Below are 20,251 nucleotides of genomic sequence, written 5' to 3'. Positions count from 1 at the left end.
TTTGGACTGTGGGAGGAAACCGGAGCACCCGGAGGAAACCCACGCACACAGGGGGAGGACGTGCAGACTCTACACAGACAGTGACCCAGCCGGGAATCAAACCTGGGACCCTGGAGCTGTGAAGCATTTATGCTAACCACCATGCTACCCTGCTGCCATTTATTTTTCCTACCCTTCATGCTTGAATGCATCTCAGGTACTCTGCTTTGATGCCAACAACGATATTTATAAGAACTCTTACTAGGATTGACAGCTCCTGACCATATCAAAGCAGCTAAGTAGTTTCACTTCCTCTTTTCTAACAGCTGAAAGCAACTCAGAAGGAGTACACCTGTGTTATGTTTCAGGGGAGTAAGGCATGGCTGGATTGCCTTTACTTTAATGCCAGAAGTATTGCAGATAAAACAGATGAATTAAGGACAAGATTTGACATGTGGAATTGTGATTATAGTAGCCATCACAGATACGTGGTTGAGGAGGGGCCGGAGTGGCAGCTCAACGTTCTGAGATATAGAAACGTCAGGCGAGACAGGGGTGGGGTAAAAGAGGAGGAGGATTGCATTATTAATTTAAGGAGTCAGTTACTGCAGTAAGGAGAGATGACATCTTAGAGGTGGCATCGAATGAAGCACTGTGGGTAGAACTTAGGAATAATAACGGGGCAGCCACATTGCTAGGTGTTTATTATAGACCCCCAGATGGTCAGTGAGAAATTGAGGAGCAAATATGTGCACAATTCACGGAGATGTATAAAAATAATAACAATAGGGTTGGGATAGTAATCGTGCAATGGGCTTAGATGGAATGGATTTCTAAAAATGTATACAGGAGAACTTTTTATGTCAATATGTAAAGGGTCCATCAAGGGATGGCACAGTGCTGGATCTAATTCTGGAGAATGAAGCCAGACAGGTAGTTGAAGTTGTTGTGGGGGAGCATTTTAGTGATAGTGACCACAACATGTTACAATTTAAGCTTGTTATGGACAAAGAAATAGACACGTTGCAAAAAATAAAGTTTGGGATTGGAGGAAAGTGGATTTTAGTAAAATAAGGCAGGATCTTGCCAAGGTAGACTGAGAACAGCTACTTGTGGGGAAATCTACTGAAGAGCAGTGGGGGGGCATTCAAAAAGGAAATAGGGAGGATACAGGCCCAACATGTTCCCTCTTGGGTGATAGGAAGGAACAACAAACCCAGAGAACCATGGATGACCAGAGATATTCAGGATATGAGGAGAAAAAAAAGAGGCTTTTAGCAGGGGAGCAAATCAGCAGAGGGATGAGCATAGTACAGAAAGTGCAGGGTGGAGCTTAACAAAGCAATTAGGAGAGCAAAGAGGGGATCTGAGAAAACTCTGGCTGGTAAAAGTAGGGAGAATCCCAAGATATTTTATAAATATATCAATGGGACGAAGACAACTAGGGAAACAATAGGGACCAAGCGGGCAATCTGTGTGTGGAGCCAGAGGACATTGGTAAAGTGTTGAACAAATACTTTACATCCATCTTCACCCAATAGAATGAGGATGTAGGTATGGAACTTGGGGAGGGAGACTGTGAGATTCTTGAGCAAATTGGCATGGGGAGTGACAAGATACTGGAGGTGTTGGCAGGCTTAAAAATGGACAAATCTCCATGCCTGGATGAACTGTGTCCCAGGCTGCAGTGGGAGGCAAGAGATGAGACAGCAGGGACTCTGACCAAATTTTTAATTCTCTCTGGCCACAGGGGTGATGTCAGAGGGAACATTGTGCACCTGTCCTTCATCAGTACCCAGAATGGACCAGGCCCACAACACCCTTGTTCCGTGCAGCTTGACCAAGTAGGCACAACTTTGGCCACTCTACAGCATCCTGGGCTCTCATGTAAGGTGCAGGCATTACTCCAAGCTTCATTCCAAGCACTTGTGCGCAACCCGGTCAGCGGAAGGGTAGCTTTCAAGATGCAACAGCGCATATTTGATTGGTCAAAGCCCTCTCCTCAGCCAGTGTGCCCTTGCTCACTGTCAAAGGGGATGTATATGCTTGCCCATTGGGTCAATGATGCAGGGATACTACTGCAGTTACTGAATGTGGAGGTTAACACGCCCAGGATTAATTGCCGAGCAGCAAGAAGTGGAACTCACACACATCAATAGTGATTTAATGGGCATAATTGGGCGAACAGTCAGACGGCAGACATGTTAATTGAGTTGTAGCAGAAAAATCTCAGTCTCATTATTGACATGCCTCATCATTAGATTATCCCTTGTCTGTAATAAGCTCAGACTCTTCTCTTCCCCCTCCACTTCCCACCCACATATGAATTGATCCATCAGTCCATGCTGGTTGTCCAACCCCCAAAACACTAGCTCAGCGTTTCCTTTCCGGTGCCCCCTGGCCATCTCATCCCCACTTCTGGCCCCGAGGCCTTTGCCCCTGTGCCTTCAGTCCCTGCCTTTTCACCATTCAGGCATGGTGCATTGGCATCTTCAGGCACTGCTGCCTCACAGCACCAAGGATTTGGGTTTAATTCCGGCCTCGGGTAACTGTCGGTGTGGGTTTCCTCCGGGTGCCCGGGTTTCCTCCCACAATCCAAAGATGTGCAGCTTAATTGGATTGGCCATGGGAAAATTGAACCTTAGTGTTCAAAGGTTAGGTGGAGTTACGGGTTTACGGGGGAGTGGGCTGAGGTATGCCGCTTTTTCAGAGGGTCAGTGCAGACTCGATGGGCCAAATCCCTCCTTCTGTAGGGATTCTATGATTCTAACCCCCTTACCCTTACTGCAACCGCCCCCTCCCCGCCTGCCCCCCCATGACTCTCTGCATTTTCTGTCACCTTATTTACTTTCAGATCAACTGAAAGCTTGGAGGTTGGTTCCATTTGAAATAAAATTTAGATGGCACATGCATTTGTCATAAGTAGTAAGGACTCTGTCATAAACATTTATAATTTCATATATTGACACTGCAATTTGTTTTATATTTATCTTTTTTTCTTTTGCTAACCTTAACCCTCCTGAAAGTGTTGACTTTGGCTGGGGTGCAAGTCAGCAGGCAGTCAACTGGTATTTTGCCAAATCGGCAGTCATTACATGTTGGTCGGCTGTGGAGGCCTTCACATTTAAGCACAATGCTGCCCTCAACGGATATCCATCCACATACTTTCTGATGGGAGTTGCTGGGTAATGATCAGGATTGGCCACCCTGGCGAATGTTTATCTGCCTCTCAGATCAGGGGTACTAAAAGCATTTGTCGTACTCCAGTCATCCCGACTGGAATAAGCCAGCTCATCACATGCCAGAAATCAAACCTTCCGGTCTTGTATTTCAAGACTTTTATTTTCAGTAATCTGTTCGACAACAAATCAACATATTGGGTTCCAAGTGTAGATCATCTCTTTCCTGTGAAATTTTAACTAATTCAAATTTCAAGAAGAATTTGCAGCTGTTGTACTTGGGCATGCCAAGTTGAAAAAATACTTCTTTGTGAAAGCAAAATACCATGGATGCTAAAAACATAAAATGCTGAAAACACTGAACAGGTCAAGCAGAGGGAAACATATTGGGTAAGTACTTTGTCAGGAAAACAAAGGTAGTTTTAGGGGGGTTGTATTTGTATTGGTACATTTTAGAGATAAGGTATAGTTTTAAGTGGGTTAAACTTAATGTTTCTCTGTCTGAAAGGGTAAAACCTAAAGTTAGCTTCATGCAGAACTAAGGAGTTTGTATGTGTGCCGATTGCTTAGCAACTGGGGCCTTGTAAGGTAGGGAAGCTTTTAAGATTTAATGTAACTTATTTGACTGCAACTGGAGATATGTAATGTGAGAGAAGGCATGTGGAATAAAAAAACTAGAGAGGGACCATCTCTCTCGGCTTTGGTAGAAGAACAGCCATGCCATGGTTAAGGAAAGTGCAGAGAGCTGAAGAGCAGCTAGTTAAGGAAACTAGATGAATGAAGAGAAGTGTCCAGGAGGTCTGGAGTTAAGTGAACAGAAACAAGGTATTGTTCAGAAGAATTCAAGGAAGAGTAAACAAAGTGTTCTTAGTTAAAGAGTTGAGCTGCTCGCAGAAAAATACTTTTCACTGTACCTCGGTACATGTGACAATAAACCAATCCAATCCAATTGCAGTAACCAGATTTAAAGTGGAACAATGGCGTCAAATGTAAAACAAATCTCTGATGCCATTTTGATACAGTCTGGAATACAAGATTCAAAGAAATTGTGAGCAGTGTGCACAGCAGTCAAGACAAAGAAATCCTAAAGAGGTTGGTGTGAAATCCTGGACTGGAATCACTGTTAAAAATGGAGTGGAAGCTTTGTTTAAAGATGTAATTTGGCAAAACTGGTCTGGATTTACCCATCAAGGGAAAGGATTATAATTATGAGAGATGATTTTAAGCGTGTTTTTGGGAGTGAAGTTTGGAAACTCTCACGCGACAATCATCTGGGGGAGATTCTGTGGCGACATCCACAAACATTAACTTGGGGTTCAGAGTGGAAAGTGTATTTGCCCACAGTCATCATGTGTGCTTGAAAGGGAATTTGTGTTAATGAAGCTATAGGAGCTTAAGATGTATTTTGTAATCGGTGTTAATCCTAAAACCTGTGTGTAATTTGGGCTGCACCATGGCACAGTGGTTAGCACTTCTGCCTCACATTGCCAAGGACCAGGATTCAATTCTGACATCGGGTGTCTGTCGATGTGGAGTTTGCACATTCTTCCCGTGTCTGCGTGGGTTTCTTCCGGGTGCTCCGGTTTCCTTCCACAGTCCAAAGATGTGCAGGTTAACGTGGATTGGCCATGATAAATTGCCCCTTAGTGTCCAGTGATGTTCAGGTTAGGCGGGGGAGTCCGCCTAGATAGGGTGCTCTTTCAGAGGGTTGGTGCAGACTAGATGGGCTGAATGGCCTACTTCTGCACTGTAGGAATTGTTAAGCTAGGGAGTTTTCTTTAATAATCCAACTTTTCATGTGGAATAAATTTTTTTTCTTGTTGCTAAAACTAATTAGCGGGCCTGTGACTCTGCTCTTCCACGTTTTATTCAAAAAAGTAAATGTTACGGTGTTTTGAGCCAAGGTTCCAGCCTGGGATCTTTACGTCAAGTTATAACACCAACTGCGATTATAATAACTTCAGCGAGATTACCTCAGTTGATTTATTTCAAGGGAAAAATGCACGAGCGTTATTTGTTCTTGCATTTGAGAGTCAGAAACCCAACATTTTAATTCAATTCTTTTGAAGCATGTTTGGGTTTAGAAAAGCTTTATTTGCTGTGTTATCCTTTGTTTGTGATTTCATCTACGTGTTTGCTTTCTGCACAGGTTTTCTTCAGCCCCTCTGGTGAGATCAAAGGTTGGTGTCTGACAACACAAATCTTTGTATTCCACTGCAACAACCATATTGATTGAGTGATCTTTTTTTCCACATAACTGCAGAAATTAGCATGCCATGCAAATGCCCTCGGGGGGAGGACCAGAGATCATGGTGGGGAAGTTGGAAAATAATCCATTTACATGATTCTCTAGCTATGATTTATAGATAAGAATGGAACAAGACCAGGAAAGTTCCACCCATTGTACAACAGTGGAGAGGCTTTGAAGGAGAATTGTGTGACCAATTGTGTGCCAAAAGCCTGCAGACAGGGTGAGAAGGAAAATGAGGAGGTTTCTCTTTGTTGCAGTCGCATAGGCCAGAATTCCCCGGTCATTCACTGGCAGCAGGTATCACGTGAGAGTACCCTTTAAGAAATGGGTATTTAAGAAATGTACCTTTAAGAAATGAAGCTGTTCATGCTACTGGAGTGATGTCAGAGTGTGGGTGGAGCTGAGCTCTACTTCTGCTTTTTAGTTTTGATTTGAGAAAGAGCTTGGGTGTGTCTATGTTTTTCAGTGAGCTGCACTGCTGTTGATCTCTGCCATCCAAATACTATCTATGGATAATTTGGCAAACTCAGAATTGTAAAAAGATCTCAGTATGAAATGTAAACCTAATGTGCTCCTGTTTGAAGGTTTGTTAAGTCTTTTGGGTGTAAAAGGGCAGAATACAGGTTGCTTAGTATTGTATTCTTTGGGGGGTGTATTTGATTTACTGGTTGCTAAAATATTCACTGTTTGTTTTAAAAAGATTAACTTGAGTTCATAGAATAAACATTGTTTTGTTTTAAAAACCACTGGACCATTTTCTGCTATACCACACCTGTAGAGTGAGCCGTGTGCTCCCTATACCACAATCTATTAAAAGTTGTGGGTTGGTGAACTCCATGGGATTCTCTAAACCCTGGCCCATAACACAGGATTCGCTGCTTCTGCCGGCGGTGCATCCCTGCCTGGCGATGTGGGGTATTCCCATTGACCGCAGCTGGAGCAGATAAACTCACCGCCAGCAAATGGTGGATCCCCCCCCCTATAATTTGTGACTTTGATGAGAATTATTTCAGTATTGTGGCGGGGTGGAAAGCTGATTGGAGGGATTCAAACATGGAGTTCCAGGGAAGATGGGCACAAATTTGGGCGACAGATTGCACATTCAAGGAATTCAGTTCTCCGGTGCCCAGAGGTTCACTACTATTATTATTCCAGCAGTTGAACACCTCCATATGATGATACAGGAATTGTAATTTTCTACATTGTCAAGTGAATGTCAGTGTGGTAGCTACATTGGAACAGCTTGGGTGGAGAAAGGATTATTTCTGGAGCACCGATCTTCTGCACCTCAGCTGGGATGTTGTTGAGGCCCATAGCCTTTGCTGATCCAGTGCACTTGGTTATTTCTTGATATCACTTGCAGTGAATCAGACTAGCAAAAGACTGGCATCTGTGGTGTTGGGCATCTCTCAGGAGGATGGCAACAATAATCATACGTGTGATACTGCTGGCTAATGATTGTTGCAAATGCTTCAACTTTGTATTTCCACTGGCATTCTGGGTTCCGCCATCGTTGAGATTGGGGATGTTCGTGGAGCCTCATTCTCCTGTTGGTTGTTTAATTATCCACCACCAGTCATTACTCGACGTGGCGGGGCTGCAGAGCTTTGATGTGTGGGATTACGTAACTATACCATGCTGCTTTTGTTCTTTCACATGCACGGAGTCCTGGCTTGTAGCTGCATCTAGTTGGCACTTTATTTTGAGATATGCTTGTTGCTGCTTTTACCACACTCTTCTATACTTCTCATTGAACTAGGGTTGGTCATCTGCTCGACGGTGATGGAATATTGAAGGATATAACGGGCTGTGAGCTTACAGATTGTGGTTGATTGAACTCTGCTGTTGCTAATAGCCCAACAGTCTCACAAATGTTGTGGCCGATTTTAGCCCATTAGAGCTATTTTTAACTAGTCTCACTGGATTTGGTAGTCGTGCTGCACAACATGAAGGAGGATGTCCATTGCATGAAGATAGAACATGTTTTCCATGATACCTCAGTCCATACATAAGTGCTAATGACTAGTTAAAATGAATTCCATGATTCTTGCTGTGAGGAATATCTCTGGTAATTTCAACACCAATTGACTGACAGGAACAAGGAAGTTCCATATCTGCCATTAGTTTTTCATTTATTCTCTGTGAAAAATGTTCCAAGAAACACTGTCATTTTACCTTGATAAATGAATATGGATATTTGAATAAAGGAAAATATACCATAATTTAGAATCGAGCATGTAACCTTTAATTATTTAGCGTGCATTTTGTATTTTAAAATGGTGTGTTCCTTCCTGTTAACTAAATTGATCTACATTTTTTTAATGTTTGAAATTTACTTCATGTTGTTATTTCCTGATTTTATTTGTCATTTTCTTTCTCCTTTAGATGGAACTAAAACCCGAACTGAAGGCAAAGATACAAATCGTTCCTCTTTGCGAGGTAACCAGATGAAGTTGTCAATTCCCTGTCTGTTTTATTATGTATTGTAAACTAAGTTTAACAAACTTGCAGTAATATTGAATAATACGGAGCAGGAATGGTTCAGACATCAGATATTCAAACATGCAGATTAATCATGATGTACAGTAGTTACCAAATCATCAAGTTCATTTGTGATGCTCTGCAGTGTTTCCAATTGATAGACAAGGGCTTGAATTATTCGGATGCCGGGGACTCCTTCCCTCCACATCCGCACCGACTCTGAGTACCCCGCAGCCATTTCACACTGCAGGTGGGACCAGCGCCCCTCACTTGGGAAGAAGTGCCATCTTACAGCAGCCAATTAGACTGGTCGATAACTCTCCAGCCCCTGCAGCAACAAGAGTTTCAGTGGACTGAAGAGGAAGCATACCAACATGTCAGAGCCTATGTCCTGCGGCCAGAGGGTCCCAGGGCAGGGGGTGGGTGGGGAAGGCCTGGGGGAATACAAAGGGGGTGATCGGAAAATTGGGGGAAAGGCCAGCAGGAAAGTGAGGTCCAGCAGCCACTTAAGTTGGCATTCCCACAGTCAGAAGAGGGGGGGGGGGGGGGGGGGGGGGGGGGGCGGGGGAGCGGGTGGTCAGAGGCTGTCCACTTCTCACATGAGACCCAGGACAGTTCTTTTCCGGGATTCGCCCCATGTCGGGTAAATCCTCCTGCCAGCCTAGAAATTGAGACTGGCAGGAAACGGCCCTAAAGTGACCAATAATTGGCCACACAGGAGCATCAACTAAAGCAAGGGTGTGCTTCCCGTCTGAGGCCTTGCCCACCCCAACATAAAATCATTGTGTGGTCCGGGAAATCAGAGGGGCACCTGTTCCTTCAATTTCATGCACCCCCGCCTAAAAATCGGCCGGTGAGGGGATCGTGAAATTCTGGCCATAATGGCCTGAAATTTTGCCCAACATCCATTTTCCTCACTCAAGACATTGGCTGTGCAAGCTACGCTCCTAGCAAGATTGTGCTCACCAAGGGGAAGTCTGCCACTGCTCAGAGAAGGGGAGATATGGCAATTCTTCAACAGGAACCGACTGCAGTATCAAAAAGAGGAAGTGCCTGGAATTATATGACAGAAGAGCCACAAAAATCTCGTTCAGAAAAGTTCTGAAGGCCTTGGACTGGGTCACAGTCTGGGTTTGGGTCCTGAGCAGCCAGCGGACCACAATTGCTGCCCCTTTCCTGGAAGCCACGAGTGCCATTTGTGACAGATGGCAGGGAAAATCACAACAGGCTTCTGGCACCACGTTATCATTACAATTGGCAAGTGTCAGGCTGGTCCAAGAGCATCCAGATACCTCCCCGTAGTGGTGTAGATGGAGGGAAATCCGCAATGGTGCAGAAGGGTGAGAAATCAGGTGGTGACAAAGAAAGAACAAACTTCCATTTGCGTTGCCCTTTTCATGTCCACAGGACACTCAAAGTGTTTCACAGCCAGTTAAATGATTTGGAGTTTAGTACGCTTACTACTTGGGCAAATATATCCTCCAGTTTACACACAAGGTCTCATAAACAACAGTAAGAAAAATAACTAGTTGGTTTATTAATCAGTTAGATGTATTAATTCAAAGATAATTGTTGACCAGGAAACCTAGAGAACACCCTTGCCTTTTTAAAAAAAATCATGTACAGGTGTGGGCCTTACTGGTTAGGCCAACATTTATTGCCCATACCTAGTTGCCCTTGAGAAGGTGGCGATGAGCTGCCTTCTTGAACTGCTGCAGTCCCTGAGGTGTAGGTACACCGACAGTGCTCTTGGGGAGCGATTTCCAGGATTTTGACCCAGCGACAGTGAAGGAACGATGATATATTTCCAAGTCAGACTGGTGAGTGACTTGGAGGGGAACCTAAAGGTGGTGGTGTTCCCATGTACCTGCTGTCTTTGTCCTTCTGGATGGTAGCTCTCTTCTTCAAGTAGTGCAATATGTTCATTAATGATCCCCTGGACAGGTAGATATGATCTCATGTGAAAGTGGCACCTCCAATAATGTATCTAGAATAAAAACAGAAGATGATGAAAGTGCTCAGCAGGTCAGGCAACATCTGTGGAGAAAAAAGTGGAAATAATGTGCTGAATTTTCACCATACGACCATGAGCAAACACGTGGCAGTCGGGACAAATAAGGGGCTGGATTCTCCCCTACCCGGCGTGACGGAGGGTGCCGGCGTTGGGGAGAGGCGCCAACCACTCAGGGGTCGCGCCTCCCCAAAGGTGGGGAATTCTCCCCACCTTTGGGGGCCAGCCCCGCGCCGGAGCAGTTTGCACCAGAAGACTGGCACAAACACCCGGCGCCGTCGGAAGCGGGGCTGGCCGAAAGGCTTTCGGCGGTCGGCGCATGCGCCGGCAGTGACGTCAGCGGCAGCTGGCCGCTGACGTCACTGCCGGCGCATGCGCGATGCGGGGTTCTCCTCCGCGTCCGCCATGGCGGAGGCCGTGGCGGAGCGGAAGGAGAAAGAGTGCCCCCACGGCACTGCCCCGCGGAGTGAGCGGGGGGCCCCGATCGCGGGCCAGGCCTCCGTGGGGGCACCCCCCCGGGTCTGATCGCCCCCGGCCCCCCCAGGACCCCGGGGGCCTGCTTGCGCCGCTGAGCCCGCCGTTCCAGAGGTGGTTTAAACCTCGGCGGCGGGAGAAGGCCTCCCAGCGGCGGGACTTCGGCCCATCCGGGCAGGAGATTTGAGGTAAGTTTTTTAAAAAATGAAATCCCGCCGGCGCCAGCTGTTTTCACAGGCTGCCGGCGGGATTTGCACAACGCCGGTTTATGACCGGCGGGAGAATTGAAAAACCTGCGGGAGCGGAAATAACGCCGCTTCCCGCCTATTCTCCGACCCTGCGTGGGGTCGGAGAATTTCGCCCAAGATGTGCACGGTGGCATTTTTTAACTCGCCCTCCAGTTCTCAAACCCCACAATTTTCCGAGGGTGGGAAACGTGGTGGGTCACAACTTTCCACTCACTCAAAGTGGCATCAGGTTTACGATTTAAATGCCTGCTGCAAATTCAAATCTCCCCGTCAATGCTATTTTTGTCAAGCTTTGGGGGGGTGGGGGGGGGGGGGGTGTTTGTGATAGCTGAGGGAACTATGTCAGGTAAGTTTGCTGGCAAACCTTGCGGGCAGCTGCTGCAGATGAGGAAATCTTTTTTGCAGAAAGGTTTAAAAGCTCGTGCAATTTCAACTATCAAACTATAATAGGTTTGTTTCATTTACAGGATGTGGGCATCGCTGGTCAGTCCAGCATTTATTGCCCCTCCCTCGTTGCACTTCAGAAGGTGGTATTCAGTTGCTTTCTTGAACTGCTGCACTCCTGGAGATATGGGTACACCCACTGTGCTTTTAGTGAGGGAGTTCCAGCATTTTGCCCCAGTGACAGTGAAGGAAAGGAGATATATTCCCAAGTCAGGATGGTGAGGTACTTGGAGGGGAACATCCAGGTGGTAGTGTTCCCAGGTATCTGCTGCTCTTTTCCTTCTAGATGGTAGTGATCGTGGGTTTGGAAGGTGCTGTCTAAGGAACCTTAGTGAGTTCCTGCAGTGCATCTTGTAGATGGTACATTCGGCTGTCACTTCTCGTTGGTGGTGGAGGGTTTGAATGTTTGTGGAAGGAGGAGCAATCAAGCGAGCTGCTTTGTCCTGGATAGTGTCGAGCTCCTTGAGTGTTGTTGGAGCTGCACTCATCCAGACAAGTAGAGAATATTCCATTACACTCCTGACTTGTGCTGAACATTGTGCAGTCATCCGCAAGCATCCCCATTTCTGACCTTATGATGGAAGGGAGATCATTGATGAAACAGCTGAAGATGGTTGGGCCAAGGACACTACCCTGTGGAACTCCTGCAGTGATGTCTTAGAGCTGCGATGATTGACCTCCAAACAACACAAACAACCCTCTTCCTTTGTGCCAGATATTACTCCAACCAGCAGAGAGTTTTCCCCCATGATTCCCATTGACATCAGTTTAGCTAGGGCTCCTTGATGCCGTACTCGGTCAACTGCTGCCTTGATGTCAAAGGCAGTCACTCACACCTCACCTTTGCCATTCAGCGCTTTTGTTGATGTGTGATTTTTTAAGTCTATATCACAGAATAATACAGTTCAGAAGAGGCCCTTCAGACCACTAAGTCTGCACCGAGGCATGAAAAACACCTGACCTATCTACCTAATCCCATTTGTCAGCACTTGACCCACAGCCTTGAATGTTATGACGTGCCAAGTGCTCACCCAGGTACGTTTTAAAGGACGTGAGGCAACCCACCTCTACCACGCTCCCAGGCACTGCATTCCAGACCATCACCATCCTCTGGGTAAGACTGTGTTTCCTCAAATCCTCCTTAAATCTCCTGCCCCTCACCTTGAACTTGTGTCGTAACTGACCCTTCACCTGAGGGAAACAGCTGCTCCATATCCACCCTGTCCATGCCCCTCTTAATCTTGTACATCTCAGTCAGGTCACCCCTCAGTCTTCCCTGCTCCAGCGAAAACACAAGTCTATCCAACCTCTCTTCATTACTTAAATGTTCCATCCCAGCAACATCCTGGTGAATCACCTCTGCGCCTTCTCCAGTGCAATCACATCCTTCCTATAATGTGATGACCAGAATTGCCCACAGTACTCGAGCTGTGGCCTCACCAAACATCTACACAACTCCAACATAACCCGCCCTGCTTTTGTATCCTATGCCTCGAGTGATAAAGGCACGTGTCCCATATGCCTTTTACACCACCCTATTAACCTGCCCTTCCACCTTCAGAGATATATGGACAAAAACACCAAGATCCCTTTGTTCCTCAGAACTTCCCACTGTTGTGCCATTCATTGAATACTTCCTTGTCACATTTCTCCTTCCAAAGTGTATCACCTCTTTCCAGGGTTAAATTCCATCTGCCACTTTTCTGCCCATTTGACCATCCCCTCTATATCTTCCTGTAACCTAAGACACTCAACCTCACTCTTAACCACCCAGCCGATATCTGTGTCATCCGCAAACTTACTGATCCTACCCCCCACATAGTCATCTATGTAATTTATATAAATGATAAACAATAGGGGACCCAGTACAGATCCCTGTGCTACGGATCCCTACCAGACACTAAAGCAGCTGTTTGTCATCACCCTCTGACTCCTACAGCTGAGTTAATTTTGAATGCCCCTTATCACGTTACCCTGAATCCCATATGCAATTTCCTTCTTTATAAATCTCCTATGTGGGACCTTGTCAAAGGCTTTGTTGAACTCCATGTAAACTACATCAACTGCACTACTCTCACCTACACACCTATCTCCACAAAAGCTTCAAACAAATTTGTTAGGCATGACCTCACTCTGACAAAGCCATGTTGACTATTCCTGATCAAACCTTGCCTCTCCAAGTGGTGATAGATTCCCTCTTTAGAATTTTTTCCACTGATGTAGTATATTTAATACAATAATTGATCAATGGACTCTCAGCAGAAAACCATTAAATTGACCAGTACTGTGTAAGAACTCAAATGAATTGGACTTCTTTTTCGATGGATGAAGACCTTTTCTGCATTCTACAGTATTCAGAATCAAATATTAATGTATGTAGTGGATCCTTTGGTCTGATTTTTCATATTGACTTAGTGTCTTAACGTGTGCTGAACCTTTGAGACACTCTTTCATTATGCATAGGTACAGAATCAGTGAGTTATATAATAATGTATAATAACACTGGCAAGTCCTTGAAATACTCATGAAATTTAAAAAGAAAAATCAGCCATTCAGAAATCCCTTTGAAAAACTTTGACCCACTTACATCCTCATAAATCTGTCAATCAAACACAGGCATTGAAATTCCCGTTGAAGAAATTTTTAATCTTCTTAACACAATTTAATATTGTCCAAATAAACAAAGAGACATTGAAAAACTGCCTGAAAGAAGTACAAACAGAAACAATCTCCTATAATTGTCAATCAAACAATACCAGCTATCCCCTTTGTAGCAGTTGAAACATTCCCCACAATTCTGACCCCATTAGTCATTCTTGGAGCTCAGTCAAGCATCCATGACTTGATAATCTAGCTGGATAGATGTTTGACCATGTCTTGAGCCTGATTCTGTTGATACAGGTGCCAGGATTTGAGAGCCTGTCAACCATTAATACAACTGGGCCAATGTCCCAGTAAGCAGAGTTGGGCCTTTTAACCTACTGGCCTTGCCATCACCCCCATCTCCATTGTCACCTTAGCCCTGCCTCAGGAGTGGTGACCCTGACTCTTGTGCACACATATGCCTCCCAGCAACTAAAATACTGGGTGAACAGGGCTGTCCTTTAGAAGTCGAGACTGTGGCTTCTGGAAATACCCCGATTCACGGTTCCCAAACTGAAAACAAAAATCCAGTCCACTGTTTCAGGTCTGTAACTTTGGATTTTCATTTTTACTTCTGATTCTAGTATCTTCTGGCTTTTGCTTCCAATGATGCAGCATTAACTTAATATTGCACTGGAGTGTCAGTGGAGATTATGTGGTAAAGTCTTTAGAGCGAGCCTTCTGACTTAGAGGTGGCAGCATTACTTCAAGCCAATCCCCCCCCCCCCCCCCACTCAATTTCAGATAGCCTTGCAGAGAAAAATCCAACCCAGTATGTATTAGATGGGGCATTTGCATACCCCACAACGTTTTAGTTTTAATGTTTACAATCACACCACTCTTCATTAATTTACATCCATAAATACTGCAAAATGTAAATGGCATGTCAGGTTTTAAAAGCAGAACGGGCCACCTTGGGAATGCTTGGTTACACAAACAAATATGAAAGAAAATTGATTCTGAGAAAGTGGAATGTAGAATTGTAATCAATTCCTTCAGTGCATTGAACTCGTTCAACAGGGAGGGAGTTGGCGCTCTCAAAACCATAATAAGACCCCAAAACCAATATGCGTTTGACAGATAGCGGAAGGATTTTCTTGAGACGAGGAATAATCAAGCAGTTGTTTCATGGTGAGGTGAATTATTTTAAAACGTTCTCTTATCTGAAGGAGAGACAAGGGACTAACTGTGCTTTTAATTAATTGTGATCTTCTATTCCTTTCTTGCCATCCTGTTCGGTAGTATGGGAACTGTTTATTCACTTTTCCTTTCACAGTTGTCACTATTATTGAAGGTTAGAATTTTACTTTGCTGGGGCGGGCATATGACTGACCCAGATGTGCACGCAATCGCATGCGAGGATGTTGGGCATGTGTTCCAACATCATTACACACTCGCCCGATGGTTCAGTCGGCGTGCAGGAGTCAGAAGCGCGCTCACCGACATTTAGGTGGACAATTAAGCCTATTGAGGAATCAATTAAACATGATTTTAGGAGGCGTGTCCAAATTTATGGTTGATAGACATGCCAACTGGGCAGGAAGCCTTCACGTTTCAGCAACTGCCTCGATCCAGGGCGGGATGAAATGCCGAGGCTGAAATAAAATTAAAAATGATGTCTGGGGACTGAAGTTTTCTGAGTTCTGCTGTCAGGGGCTTCAATATCCTGTCTCAACACAGTTGGCTATGCTTTTTTCACCACATTTAATCTGTACAGGTCTGCAGCTCCCTGAGTCGTATCTCCAGCAGCTGTCCACCTTGATGGAGCCCATTAGAGATTTTATCGTCTTTCCCTTCCTCTCTTCCCCAGCAGCGCTGAGCCTTCCTCAGCACACAATTCACACTTGCTGCTTGTCAGTTAACCAGCCCATGTGAAATCCTGTCCGGGGGACAATCATAGCTGGAAGCGCATTTCACGTCCCCACCTGGGTCCACAAATTACATGCATTCAACGGGCACAAAGTTCAGGCCGTAGAAAACCTCAACGCTATAGAGCTTGCCTTGTAGGCTATGATCTCTCCTCTAATCACAGCCTTTAGTGCCTCCCAGAACGTGGAGGGTGAGACCTCCCCGTTTTGGTTGTTACTAACGTAGTCGCCTATGGCCTGCGATGTTTTTTGACAGAAGGCCTTGTCGGCCAGGAGGTCCGTGTTCAGCCTCCACATGGGGCGCTGGGCCTGGCCTGTCTCCAACCTCGCATCCATGTAGTGTGGAGAGTGGTCAGAGATAACGATTGCGAAGTACTCCGTTTCTGTGATCCCTGGAAGCACCGATTTCCCCACTGCAAAGAAGTTGATACGTGTGTATACGGGTATATACCTTGAAAAGTATGAGAGTTCTTTCTCCCCCGGGTGCAGGAACCTCCATGGATCCACCACCCCCATCCGCTCCATAAATACTCCTAGTTCCCTAGCCATGCCAGTCTTTTTCCCTGCTCTGGAGTTTGATCACTCGGTCAGTGGGTCCTGCACGCAGTTGAAGTCGCCCACCCCACAATCAGTCAGTCTGTGTCGAGGATTTCTGCCATGGCCTTCTTTATGAATTCTGTGTCGTCCCAGTTGGGAGTGTACATAGTTACCAGTATGACCGGTGCCCCTTCCAGGCCACCGTTGGCCATGACGTACCGCCACTGGGTCCGTAATTGCCTTGGTTTCCATAAACCTCGTCCTCTTGCTACTTAATATTGCTACCTCCCCTAGCCCTCGTCCCATTGCATGAATGGTACATCAGTCCCACCCAGCCCTTCCTTGCCAGCAGTCAGTCCTCCTCCCTCAGGTGAGTCTTTTGTAGGACGATTATGTCTGCTTTTAGGCTTTTTAGGTGAGCGAAGGCTCTGGATCTTGTCACTGGACCGTTGAGTCCCCTTACGTTCCAGGTAACAATCCTGGTGGGGGTTTTTCGACCCCCCCCCCCCCCCCCCCCCGGTCCTGCGGGATCACCCATACTTACCTGGTGGATACGCCCCTGCACTCCAGGGTTTCCCTTTGTTAGGGGGCTGTCCAAAATGTCTGCTGTCGCCGCTCGCTTCATGAAGTCGGGCCCCAACGCTCTGGGATTTCTCTTTGACCAGGGGGCACCCGATATGGCCGATATGTTCTTCCCCCCCCCTCTTCTACCCCCCCCCCCTCTTTGTGCCAGGTGCCCCTCTTCCCTGAGAGGTGTGCCATGGTCCTCCTTTCTTCCTGCCCTCCCATGTTGGCCCTCCTCGCTAGCACGGCGGCCCACCTCCCAGTACTTGCCATGCTCTGGCCCTGTTTTACTTTCCTCTTGCTAGGCCTTGTCTCACCCTCCCGTCCACTTTTTTCTCAACCTCATTTCCCTTTCTCCCCCGACCCACCCCCCCCACTCCCTCCCCATTGCACTGAGGGAAGAAAGGAGCCCGGAAACGGGTCAGCACAGTCCCGCGCAATACACCAAACACGAGTGTACAGTTCATGATCTTATTGTCTCTGTTTGCGGTCTGTCCTCCACTCTTTATTCCAATTCTTCCTTTCTTTTCACTTCCCATCAATTTCCTGATGGCCATTGCAGCTGTTTCTCCCCAGTTTGTGCGGCTGAGGTGTTAGAATACAGCTCCTTCCCCTCAAATGTTACCCAGAGTTTGGCCGGGAATAAACATCCCAAATTTCACGTTGCTTTTGCAGAGTGCTGATTTGGCCCTGTTGAACTCAGCCCTTCTTTTGGCCAGGTCCGCCCCAATGTCCTGGTTCACCCCTATGATCTTCTCTTCCCACATGCTCGATTCCGTCTGCGGGGCCCATTTTAGGATTTTTTTCCGGTCTTGGAACCGGTGCAGCTTCGCGTAAATCGATCTGGGCTGCTCCCTGGCTTTAGGCCTAGTACGGAGCGACCTTGTGCGCCCTGTCGATTTCCTGGGGGTTTGGAAATTCCTCCCTTCCCATTAGATTGCCCAGCATTTGGGAGATGTAGCCTGCTGGGTCTCTGCCCTCCATCCCCTCTGGCAGACCCACCATTTTAACATTCTGCCATCTGGACCTGTTTTCCTGGTCCTCCTCTTTCCCTCTTAGGCTCCCCTGGGACATAACCAACCTTTTCACCTCCGTTTCCTGAGCTACCATCCTGTCGCTCTGGTCTGAGACGGCCTTTCCAACTCCAGAGTCTTTTTCTCCTGCGCCTCCACCTTCGATGGTTTGCTGCATTTTGTCCGTTGTCTCCGCCAGGCCTTCGATGGTTGGCTGCATTTTGTCCGTTGTCTCCGCCAGGCCTTCGATGGTTTGCTGCATTTTGTCCGTTGTCTCCGCCAGGCCTTCGATGGTTGGCTGCATTTTGTCCGTTGTCTCCACCAGGCCATCGATGGTTTGCTGCATTTTGTCCGTTGTCTCCACCAGCATTTCCTTCAGCATTGTGTGGAGCTCCGTCCTGAGTGCCTCCCTCATGGCGTTTATCTCCGTTTTTACCTCCTCCTTTACAGCGTTTATTTCCGTTTTCAGCATGCTTCTCCATTCCTCCCCCTGTGCGGCGGGGAGAATGGTTGCCACATCCTGTTCCTGCTCCGCTGCTCGGCCAGCCAGCTTTTCCGCTTCCTGGTTCGCCTGAACCTCCGCCTCGCCTCGTGGGGCCATCTGCCTGCGCGGCCGCAGCTCCTGCCCATTTTTCCATCACCTTCGCTGCTGCTCCTTCTTTACATCTCGCTGTCCCCCCACGATTTATTATAATTTGAAGGCATATTTCTGTTATGTGTCTTTCTTTTTTTGCTGGGTTTTGGGAAAGAAATTCTCTTTTTTTTTCAAAGAAAAAACCCCAAAGGTTTTTTTTAAAAAAAAAGGGAATTTTTTTTAAAAAAAAGGGAATTTTTTAAAAAGGTTTTTAAAAAAGTTTTTACATCTTTTCAGGAGAGGAAAAAAAAATGTTAAAATTGTCTTATCCTCTCCATGTTCTCTGAGTCCTCTGACTTTCAGGCTGCTTCTTGGTCGCGATTGCCCCCTCCTCCTCCACGTGCAGCCCACCGGGACCAGTCTCCCCTCTCTTGTCTATTTTTCTATCTTCAGCTCCATGAACGGAGCTTTGGTGCCTGGGCACGGCGAGGGAGGCAGAGCCGATTTTACGGGACTTTAATTTTTTTTTTAAACCCACCGGGAAACCCCCCCGAAAAAGGTGCAATTTTGTGGACCTGCGGGAGCCTCTTTGCTGTGGCCGCTCAGTTCGCGAACGCCACCGGAAGTCCTGAGCTGACGTTTACCTTAATCAAAGAGGAACAAGGTTTGTTGATATTCGGGGCAGAAAGATTCTTGACGAGGTCCGCATGGCAGACTAATCAGAAAAGTAGAAGCCAATGGAAGCGAAATGCAAGTTGGATCAAAAATTGGTTCAATGACAGGACGGGTGTTAATGTCACCAGATTTTTTTTGAGATTGGAAGGTTGTTTCCAGTGCGGTTTTGCAAGTCTCTGCAACACATCCCTCGTTTTTCAGACTGTGCATCAATGATTTTGACTTAAGTGTAAGGGGCATGATTAGAAAGAAGCAAATAGAATTCAGTCTGGAAAAGTAATCTGATTAGTCTGCATATGTGGAGGGAAAATAAAGTAAGACAATCCACAATAAATGTTAGGATAGTGTTATGGGCCAGGGTGTAGAGAATCCCAAAGTGTATCATGGACTTCACCTGACCCACACTTTAATAGATTGTGGTATGGGGAGAACACGGGCCACTCTACAGGTGTGGTACAGCAGAAATGGAAAAGTATTTTTTAAAGCAAAACAATGTTTTCCGTATTAACTCAAGTTAACCTTTCTAAAACAAACAGTGAACATCTTAGCAACCATTAATTCAAATACAACTCCCAAAGAATACAATGCTAATTAATGCATACGCTGTCCTTTTAACATCCAGAAGACTTACAAAAAACATAAACTTTAACAGAAGCACATCAGGTTAAAGTCACTACTCAGAACATTTCTAATTCTGAATTCACCAAATGATCAAGAGACAGTATTTTCATGACAGAGAGAACAGCAGTACAGCTGCTTTGTCTGGCTTCAGCTCCAAGACTGAAAACTAAACTAAAACACACCCTGCAGCAAACAGCCTAAAATGAAAGTAAAAAGCTGACAGACAGCCCAGCTCCACCCACACTCTGACATCACTGATAAATACCCATTTCTTAAAGGTACTCTCACATGACAATAGTGATGAGCATGGATGAACAAAGGGACCTTAACATGCATGCCTACAGATCCCTGACGTTAACAGGACAGGTAGTTAAGGTGCCTCAGGAGGCAAAGAGTATAATTTCCTATATTAATATAGGTGTAATAAAATGTACAGGGAGGTTAAGCTATAACTGTATAAACAACTAGTTAGGCCACAACTAGGATATCATGTACAGTCTTGATTAATGTACCACTGGAAGGATGTGATCACGTTACAAAGGGTACAGAGGAAATTGACAAGGATTTTGACCAAAATTACGAATCTTAGCTTTAAGGAAGGATTGGATAGCTGGGGTCAGTTATTTTGGAACAGTGAATGATGATGGGGGTTTAGCTGTGGTATTATGAAGTGCTTTGATAGCATGTAC

At 46.0% G+C, this 20,251-nt stretch overlaps 1 protein-coding gene across 2 annotated transcripts in view; it reads left to right on the top strand.

The window, feature by feature from the left end:
* Positions 1-20,251, top strand: part of LOC119965275 (testican-1-like) — a 682,845-nt gene that overhangs the window by 588,100 nt on the left and 74,494 nt on the right. For both annotated transcript variants that reach the window (XM_038795794.1, XM_038795793.1), the window contains one exon: positions 7,795-7,848. In XM_038795794.1, coding sequence (XP_038651722.1) covers positions 7,795-7,848 — 54 coding nt within the window. The remainder of the gene's footprint in view (positions 1-7,794; positions 7,849-20,251) is intronic.

This window comes from Scyliorhinus canicula, chromosome 4 (assembly GCF_902713615.1).
Source record: "Scyliorhinus canicula chromosome 4, sScyCan1.1, whole genome shotgun sequence".
In the NCBI taxonomy this organism is placed as follows: Eukaryota; Metazoa; Chordata; class Chondrichthyes; order Carcharhiniformes; family Scyliorhinidae; genus Scyliorhinus; species Scyliorhinus canicula.
This window is presented reverse-complemented; position numbering and strand designations above follow the sequence as displayed.